A 9920-nucleotide genomic window follows, 5' to 3' on the forward strand; every position below is an offset into this window, starting at 1 on the left:
ATATACACTGCAGCAAAATCACACTATGCAGCCATGAAAAAAGAGTAACGCCCTGAACACACAACAACGTGGATGACTTTCAGAACAAGAAGCAGTTGGACACAGCAGAGGTCTGTCTGTGGGACAGTCTGGAAAACCAACCCACCCACCGTGAGAACTGTCCAAAGGGTGTCATCCTTGAGGGCAGTGATGGGGGGTGTGAGAGGATTTCAGGGGTTGGGTCTTCTCTGGAACACCCTGTGTTCTGGAAAATTAATTGAACTGTATTTTTGATGTGTGCAGTGTTCCATGCTTTACCAGGAAAAATATACACCTGTGGTCTGTTTATGTACATGGCTGTTCAAGAGGCAGCCTCTGACATTTGGCTGCTTCACCCTTAAGTCTATTGGTTCAATTGTTTTGCTTTCTTTTTTTTTTCCTTTTGGTCAGGCTGCACAGCTTGTGAGATTTTAGTTCCCTGACCAGGGATTGAACCTGGGCCCTCTGCAGTGAAAGAGCCAAGTCCTAACCACTGGACCACCAGGGAATTCCCAAATGAGCCTTGAATCCTGAGGTCCTCCACAGAAGCCAGGCTGCAACGTCATCCCTCATCTATGCTCCAGTGTCCCCTCTTGTCACTGTGACATCCTCCAGCACCTTGTTTTCTCATCCCAAATCCAGGTGGGGCACATGCAGGGCCCTCCCTTCCCCTTTGTCTCTGTGACTGAATGAATAAAGATCCACAAAGACGCGTCTACATTCTAACCCCCGGAACCTGTGGATTTGACCTTATTTGGAAAGAGTCTTGGCAGCTGCCATTAAATTAAGGTCTTCAGACAAGGAGATCGTCCTCAGGGGCCCTAAATGCAGCTGCAAGTATCCTTATGAGAGACACAGACTCAGAGCAGAGGCCAGTGACAAAAAAGGCAGAGGCTGGAGGGAGGTGGCCACCAGCTCAGGATGCCTGGGGCCCCAGAAGCTGGAAGAAGCAGGAAGGACCTTCCCCGGGCACCTCCGAACAAGTCACGGCTTTGCCCACACCCTCATTTCATCCCAGTGATGCTAGTTCTGAATGTCTTGTCTTCAGAAATATGAGAAAAGACATATCTGTTGTTTGAAATACCAAGTTTGTGGTCATTTGTTACAGTGGCCCAGAGAATGTGATGCCATACCCTTCCATCTAGAGAGTTGCCCTTGCCTTTCTCAACACGTCTTCATTTTTTAATTAATTGTTTATTCAAGTGTAGTTGATTTACAATATTGTGTTAGTTTCTACTGTACAGCAAAGTGAATTGGTTATATGTATACACACATCCACTCTTTTTTACATCCTTTTCCCATATAGGTCATTACAGAGTATTGAGTAGAGTTCCCTGAGCTATGCAGTAGGTCCTTATTAGTTATCTATTTTAGTTATTCATTATTTATTTTAAAACTATTTTTACCTTTTTGGCCATGCTGTGCAGCATGTGGATCTTATTCCCCTATTGGGGATCGAACACATGCCTCCTGCAGTGGAAACTTGAAACGTTAACCTCTAAACCTCCAGAGAAGTCCCATTAGTTATCCCCCTTTTTTTTTTCTTTTTTAACTCTGCTGGCTCTTTGTTGCTGGAAGTGGAGCTACTCTGTGGTGGTGTGCGGGCTTCTCATCATGGTAGCTTCTCTTGTTGCAGAGCACAGGCTACAGAGCAGAGGCTCAATAGCCCAAAGTGGCAGATGGGCTTAGTTGCTCAAGGGATCTTCCCCAACCAGGAATCAAATCCATGTCCCCTACACTGGCAGGAAGATTTCTGGGACCACCAGGGACCTCTCAGTTATCTATTTTATATATAGCAGTGTGTATATGTCAATTCTAATCTCCCAAGTTATCCCTCTCCTTCCTTTCAACACTTCTGAAGTCTCATAGAGAGTGCCACAGCCTAAACTCATCTGAGCATCTCTTTGTTTGATCTGGGTGAGATGTTTTGGCATCTCTTTAGTATGTTCGCTGGCATACATGAACAGCTTCTGAAATGTAGTCTTGCCTAAGCCACAACATCTGGACACCACGTCCCTCTCTTAAGGGCATCTGTCTCCACCTGTCTCATGGGTTATTCATATTTTCTTGCTTCAGTTTTACAAGGAAACGTGATATCCCCATCAGGAGTGGAAAACCAGAGCCACACACTGACTCACTGACAGCTGAAGAAGAAATACAAAGAGAAGAGACCACGTGACAAGGTCTCAGAGCAGCAGGACCCCAGCCTGCGAGCCATGATATGATGACACACAGGTGGCACCAAGAGAGACCACCCCACTCAGAACCTGAGTGCAACTGAGAGGCAGAAACTGAGAGAAGAGCTGGCTTGTGAGGAGACACTGCTTTAGGGCATGTGATGTCCCAGTGAACAGAAGAGAAAACTGAGGCAAAAGAATTCAGAAGTCTTGGCTTCCAGCCCAGGCTCCTTGTACTGCCAGCCTGTGGGGATGTAAGCGGCTGTCTTTAGGTCTCAGGGAGTGGGGGGGGTCCAGCTGACTCAGCATACCCCGCTCAAGACCAGGAAGGCAACCCCAGGTGTGAGTCACTTCTGAGGTCACGGCCCCCCAGGGCATATTGGGGTGGAATGGGTGGGTTCCAGAGGACGCTGCCATCTGTTGAAAACATTCCCAGCCGGTGGCATCACGTCGCACAGGCCCGCGTGGGCAGCTGCGTCTGGAATGTGCTGTTGAGAGCTCCCAGACCTGGGAGTAAGGCCCCTTTAAAGTTCAGGTTCAGCCTCCACTCTCGACACTGACACTGGGGAGACTGAGGTCTGAGCATCTGGGGATAGGTGTCGGCTTGAGCTGAGGCCCCAAGGCCAGCTGTAGTGTGACCCCTGAACACCCTTCCAGCTTTGTCTCTCTCTCCCACTGATTCATAGATCACAGCCTTGTCATGGCGAAGGGGCTTGCACAACTCAGTGAAGCTGTGAGCCGTGCTGTGCCGTGCCACTCAAGATGGATGGGTCAGGATGGAGAGTTCTGACAAAATGCAGTCCACTGGAGGAGGAAATGGCAGCTCACTTCAGTATTCTTGAGAACCCCATCAACAAAAAAGGCAAAAAGATGTGATACCAGAAGATGAGTCCCAACACCCCAGGTTGGAAGGTGTCCAATATGCTACTGGGGAAGAGGGGAGGGCAATTACTAAGCTCCAGAAAGAATGAAGCAGCTGGGCCAAACTGGAAATGATGCTTAACTGTGGATGTGTATGGTGATGAAAGTAAAGTCCAATGCTGTAAGGAACAATATTGCACAGGAACCTGGAATGTTAGTTCCCTGAATCAAGGTAAATTGGAAGTGGTCAAGCCAGAGATGGCAAGAGTGAACATCGATGTTTCAGCAATCAGTGAACTAAAATGGATGGGAATGGGTGCATTTAACTTGGATGACCATTAATCTACGACTGTGGGCAAGAATCCCTTAGAAGAAATGGATTAGCCCTCATAGTCAACAAAATAGTTCGAAATGCAGTACTTGGGTGCAATCTCAAAAATGACAGAATGATTTCAGTTTGTTTCCAAGGCAAACCATTCAACATCATGGTAACCCAAGTCTATGACCCAACTACTTATGCCACAGAGAACTATACAAAAAAGGTCTTAATGATCTGGATAACCACGATGGTGTGGTCACTTACCTAGAGCCAGACATCCTGGAGTGTGAAGTCAAGTGGACCTTAGGAAGCATTACTATGAACCAGCTAGTGGAGGTGATGGAATTCAGCTAAGCTATTTAAAATCCTAAAAGATGATGCCGTTAAAGTGCTGCACTCAATACATCAGCACATTTGGAAAACTCAGCAGTGGCCACAGGACTGGAAAAGGTCAGTTTTCATTCTAATCCCAAAGAAGAGCAATGCCGAAGAATGTTCAAAGTGCTGTACAATTGCACACATTTCACATGCTAGTAAGGTAATGCTTAAAATCCTTCAAGCTAGGCTTCAGCAGTATGTGAACCAAGAACTTCCAGATATACAAGTTGCTGTACAAGCTAGGTTTAGAAAAGGCAGAGAAACCAGAAATCAAATCATCAACATTCATGGCTCATAGAGAAAGCAAGGAAATTCCAGAAAAACATCTACTTCTGCTTCATTGACTACACTAAAGCCTTTGACTGTGTGTGTGCTTAGTCGCTCAATCGTGTCCAACTCTTGTGACTCCATAGACTATAGCCTGCCAGGCTCCTCTGTCCGTGGGATTCTCCAAGCAAGAATACTGGAGTGAGTTGCCATTTTCTTCTCCAGGGGAATCTTCCCGACCCAGGGATCGAACTGGGTCTCCTGCATTGCAGGCAGACTCTTTACTGAGCTACAAGGGAAGCTTTGTGTGGATTACGAAAACTGTGGAAAATTCTTAAAGAGACAGGAATACCAGACCATCTTACTTGTCTCCTGAGAAACCTATAGGTGGATCAAGAAGCAACAGTTAGAACCAGACATGGAACAACGGACTGGGAAAGTAGTATGTCAAGGCTACATATTGTCACCCTACTTATTTAACTTCTATGTAGAGTACATCATGCAAAATGCCAGGCTGGATGAATCACAAGCTGGAATCAAGATTGTCAGGAGAAATATAAATAACCTCAGATATGCAGATGATACCCCTCTAATGGCAGAAAGCGAAGAGGAACTAAAGAGCCTCTTGATGAGGGTGAAAGAGCAGAGTGAAAAAGCTGGCTTAAAATTCAACATTAAAAAAACTAAGATCATGACATCTGGTCGCATCTCTTCATGACAAATAGGGGAAAAAGTAGAAGCAGTGACACATTTTCTTTTCTTGGGCTCCCAAATCACTGTGGACAGTGACTGCAGCCATGAAATTAAAAGACACTTGCTCCTTGGAAGGAAAGCTATGACAAGCCTAGATTATTAAAAAAGCAGAGAAATCACTTTGCCAACAAAGGTCTGTCTAGTCAAACCTTTGGTTTTTCCAGTAGTCACGTATGGATGCGAGAGTGGGACCATAAAGAAGGCTGAGTGCTGAAGAACTGATGCTTTTGCACTGTGGTGCTGAAGGAGACACCACTGAGTCTCTTGGACTGCAAGGAGATCAAACCAGTCAATTCCAAAGGGAATCAACCCTGAGTATTTATTGGAAGCACTGATGCTGAAGCTGAAGCTCCGACACCTCAGACGCCTGATGCAAAGAGGTGACATTGGAAAAGACCCTGATGCTGGGAAAGATTGGAGACAGGAGGGAGTGACAGAGAATGAGTTGGTTAGATAGCATCACAGGGGAGGCTGGTGTGATGCAGTCCATGTCAGAAAGAGTGGGACACAACACAGCAACTGAACAACCACCTCTCTCCCAAACACTGCTCCAATTCCAACAGTTTATCCACAATTGTTCTCACCTCAAGGCTTTTGCATTAGATAGGATTGCAGCTTGAAGGGAAGTTACACCACTTATTTCTATTATCATCCTTCACATACCAGCTGATCCCAGAACAGACACTCCCTCCCCTGACCTCAGTTTCTCCACCCGAATGATAAGGTGGGGCATACCTTTCAGGTCTGATTCTAAAGCTCTGGCTTGCTCACCCCTGAGTGGGATCTGTCTGGAGACTAGGGCGAGACGTTTCAGGCTCCAGGGAGTATTTTATTCCAATTATCATTGCTCTCCCCACCCCACTCCACTTCTGGCCTTGGAAACTTGGAAACTAGTGGGTAAACAGAGGCCAGAAAGAGTGTATAAGGGTAAAGTTTAGGAAACACCTTGATGCAGCTCACCCTTGGCTTTGGGACTTGGAGTCAGATGGGCCTGGGCCTTCATTCCAGTGTCTCTGATATTCGTGATGTGTCTTTGGGCAATAGTAATAGTTACCTCCCCAAAGCTATCATTGGGTCAATGAAGATGGACAGGAATTTGTAAACTGCGGAATGCTGTCCTAATTATTTGGCATGCGTGAGTGCTCAGTCATGCCTGACTCTTTGCGACTCCGTGGACTGTAAGGCCCCCAGACTCCTCTGTCCATGAAATTTTCCAGGTAAGAATACTGGAGTGGGTGGCCATTTCCTCCTCCAGGGGAACGTCCCCACCCGGGGATGGAACCCGTGTCTCCTGTGTCTCCTGCATTGGCAGGTGGAGTCTTTACCACTGAGCCACCTAAGAAGCCCAATTATTCGGGGACTATTCCTTAAACCAGGGGTCCCCAACCCCCTGGGCCACTACTCGTGCCCTTTGTGGTCTGTTGGGAACCCAGCTACACAGAAGGAGGTCAGTGGTGAGGAAAACCCAACCCATCTTCCTCCTCCCCCGCCCCAATGGAAAAAATGTCTTCGAAACCGGTCCCTGGTGCCAAAAACGTTGGAAACCACCGCTTTAAACAGAAATAAACAAAACTCAGGTTCCGGGTCCTCTCAAAGATGGCTTAGAGTGTTGCCCAAGCAACGGATCTGTCCCGCCCCTCCTGGACAGGGAACAGCCAATCAGCGGGCACTACCGGCTCATTGCCCCCCCCCCCTTTCAGGGCCCGCTGCCTCCTGGGAGTTGTGGTTCTCCTGGTGCCTTCCCGGTTCGTGGTCTCTTCGCGGCCGCCGTAGGCAGCGGAACTACGAGTCCCGGCGGGCGTAGGCGGCGCAGGCGCGTTGCCGTGGCGCGGTGGTCCCGCGTGCAGGCGGCATGTCGGCGCTGCGCTGTGGCCGCGGGGCTGCGGGGCTTCGGAGGGCCCTGTGGCCGAAGGGCCACCCCTGCTTCCTTGCCGAAGAAGGTAACGCAGGGGAGGCCCGGGGATGACGCCGGGACCGCTGCTCTGCCCCCTCACCCGCCGCCGTGACCTTTGGCTTCTCGACCCCAGGGATCCAGCTAACTTGCTTTGGCGATTCTGCCGAACCGAGTGACTGTATCCCGCTTTCAGTGGCCCCTTGGGCCACTCTACGGACCGGGGTCGTCGGTGCACTTTGACCTTTGATTCCTGGGTTCTTTTGGAGTGCCATGACCCACTATTTACGAATTAGAGTTTTTAACCTTTGAATTGTCTGTGCCTTAGTTCGCGGAACCATTTATCTTCGAACTCAGGCCCCAGTTTCCTTTTTCCCTTACCCTGTGGTGTTTCCTTTGAGACGGGTGACCACTGACAGTTGTACGGTCTTCAGGGTTCCTTTGCCCCGGATCCTGCCATTCCTGACCCTGCGACGGCCCTCCCCGCCCCAGCCCTGACATCCACCCGCCTCAGCCTCCCTGGTCTCTCCCGCAGGGACCCTTGGTGGCGTCTGGGGCCGGAAGAGGAGCTTGTCTGCCAGCGCTTGTGAGCAGGACCGCCGGAAGGGCTGCGGCCACGCGGAACTGCTGGAGGGTGAGCCTGATCCCAGGGCACTGGTCCTGATGCTCCTTTCTCACTGTCACCCCGCCGACCACACTCCTGGGAGCCACCTCCTTCGTTCCTCCAAGGTTCCTTGGTTCCACCCCATTGAGAAGGGTTGTCAGTCTGCAAGATAGGGTAACTCACTGGGTCCTGCTCTCTAGTGGTCCACGGGCCCCCTTTTTGCCACTGTGAAGTCAATGCTGTGTGCAGTGAGCTCTTATAGTTCCCTTGTCTTCCCAAACCCACCAGGGGCTCCCACTTTCCAGATGAGAGAATGAAGTGAAAGTTGCTCAGTTGGGTTGGACTCTTTGAGACCCCATGGACTATGCAGTCCATGGAATTCTCCAGGCCAGAATACTGGAGTGGGTAGCCTTTCCCTTCTCCAGGGCATCATCGAACCCAGGTCTCCCACATTGCAGGCAGATTCTTTGAGCCACAAGGGAAGCCCAAGAATACTGGAGTGGGTAAACTGTCTCTTCTCTGAGGAATCTTCCTGACCCAGGAATCAAACCGGGGTCTCCTGCATTACAGGCAGATTCTTTACCAACTGAACTCTCAAGGAAGTCCTAATAGATGAGAGACTTGAAGCCTAAACTGTGGCTGGAGAGACTGGCCTGCTGTGTGCAGAGCTGGGTTTTGCCCTGTGACATGCCAGACTTCAGTGGTCCTGGCTCAACTTCCTGGACTTGGCACCTGATAGGGTCTGCTGGTGGTCTTTGTCACTGGGGATGGACAGCCAGGTCCTGGCATCTCCAGGGTGAGCTGGGGGCCTCACTGTCCCCTCCCTCTCAGGTGTCCAATGCCTCCTGCTTCCCTCCTGCCCCGCATCCAGTGAGTGGCCAGCAGCCAGGAGTGGGATGGGGGAACCTTTAAAAAGAAAAGCCTGATTTCAGAAAATCCCAAACGTGCAGAAGTGAAGCCACAGGTCCTACCAGCTTTAAGAGCAACCTTCTTTGATTTCTCACCCACCTCATTATTTTAAGGCAAAGCCCAGGGTCTGAAAATGTGATCACTTCGTGTCACTCCCTAGTCTCGACCCTCCAGCTGTATCCTTTCTGGCAGAATTCTGTCTCCACCCCCATTGAGGGCCTCAGAGCCCTGTGGCCTCTGCCAGCATCCTTGGCTTCTGCCAGCGGGATCAATGCACCTACTTGTCCCCGGTCACCCCCCAGGGGGTTCAGATGTGGCCACCTCGTGCCCTTTGTGGCACTTTGCCACTGACCACCTGCACGTTCAGAAAGTGTCTGCTGACTTTCCATCCACTGAGGTGGGGGCTGTGCCTTTCTTGTTGCTGTGTTTCTGCTCCAGACCGGCCCTCCTGTGTCTGGGCTGATGTTACAGTGAGAGGGGCACGGGCAGGAGACAAGTACCATTGGTCCTCACATCTGCGGATTCTGTGTTTGCAGAATCTCCTACCAGCTGAACTTTACCTGAAACCCCAGTCAGTGCACACCTTCTCAGCTGAGGTGGAGCTGGGTGACACTCTGTCAGTAGGCGTCCTTTTCAGGGTATATCTAGTGCCCTGTGTTTGCATTTTGTGCTGTGTGTTGGTGGTTTAGCAGTTTAAAATGGCCCTGGGCATGGTGCTGCAGGACCATCTTGAGCCCCTCAGCTCCAGGGGTCTGTAATGTGCCTTTTGGAGAAAATTTGTCAGATTGGCAAAGTCTGTTCAGGAGTGAGTTCCAGTATTGGCCATTGTATATGTATATATCACGAATATGTGTACGAAATAAGGTGTATCAGATGGGAAAACTCACAACAGGGTGATGCATGGATCTGCTAGTGGGAGTGTGGGCTTGGGCATTCAGGAACCCTGTGTTCCCTGGGTGAGGTCGATTCTTGTTCACCAACTCAGTGGCCCCAAACCCCATAGAGTCATGAGAGCTGGCTGTGAAGCAGCACAGGGCAGGGGTGGGCTGTGGCTGTGAATGCTTGTGCATGTGCATTACAGCTGGAGTGGCGACAGGGAAGGGAGGCAGGGATTCAAGAAGGCAGGGGCTGTGGGTAGATTTTGAAGGCAGAGCCCCAAGGAGGTGCTGACTGGCTGGACCTGGAGGGAGAGAGCCCTGGGAAGGACAGAGCTGCTGGGGCGGGAGGATGTCGAGGAGCAGGTGGTGGGCAACTCCAGGAGCTCCTTCGGGGCTGGGTTTGAGCAGCCCAGGCAGACCTGTGCGTTTGGTGGTGAGCAGACACACACCCAGGACTGATCCCCACTCCTGACAGCGGGGTCCCCTGACATCTCTCTCCCCACAGTGCTCGAGGCACGGGTGCGGCAACTGCAGGCTGAGGGCACGGCAGAGGAGGTGATGGTGAAGAGGGTGGCCATGGCTCAGGCCCCGGAGGCTGGTGGCATCTGGCCCCCCAGGCAGGCCCCAGTGGGGGCTGAAGGGGCTGCCCCCGTGCTCAGCAGCCACTGGGTACAGAAGCTGGACAAGGATCAGCAGCTGATAGAGAAGCGCTTGCAGCAGCTGGAGGGGAAGCTGCCGAAGATCGTGGAGAAGCCGACCTGGGAGAAGCGTCTGCGCATGGAGCCGCGGCTGCTGAGCAGGAAGCTGGCGGGCCAGCTGCAGCAGTGGGAGCGCAAGAGGCCGCAGAGCCCCTGGGGGGGGCAGC

General features: G+C 50.9%; 1 protein-coding gene and 1 non-coding gene across 2 annotated transcripts in view; one reads left to right on the plus strand and one right to left on the minus strand.

Annotated features, from left to right (window-relative positions):
• Positions 1–453: 453 nt before the first annotated feature.
• TRNAE-UUC lies at positions 454–526 on the minus strand. The gene has a single exon. It is a non-coding gene; the product is annotated as a tRNA-Glu (tRNA).
• A 6070-nt stretch (positions 527–6596) lies between these two features.
• POLRMT (polymerase (RNA) mitochondrial (DNA directed)) overlaps positions 6597–9920 on the plus strand; it is a 14107-nt gene continuing 10783 nt past the window's right edge. The window contains exons 1-3 of the mRNA XM_010844652.1: positions 6597–6713; positions 7200–7298; positions 9561–9919. Coding sequence (XP_010842954.1) covers positions 6626–6713; positions 7200–7298; positions 9561–9919 — 546 coding nt within the window. The 5' untranslated portion in view covers positions 6597–6625. The remainder of the gene's footprint in view (positions 6714–7199; positions 7299–9560; position 9920) is intronic.

This window comes from Bison bison, unplaced genomic scaffold, assembly GCF_000754665.1.
Source record: "Bison bison bison isolate TAMUID 2011002044 unplaced genomic scaffold, Bison_UMD1.0 scf7180017864203, whole genome shotgun sequence".
Classification (NCBI taxonomy): domain Eukaryota; kingdom Metazoa; phylum Chordata; class Mammalia; order Artiodactyla; family Bovidae; genus Bison; species Bison bison.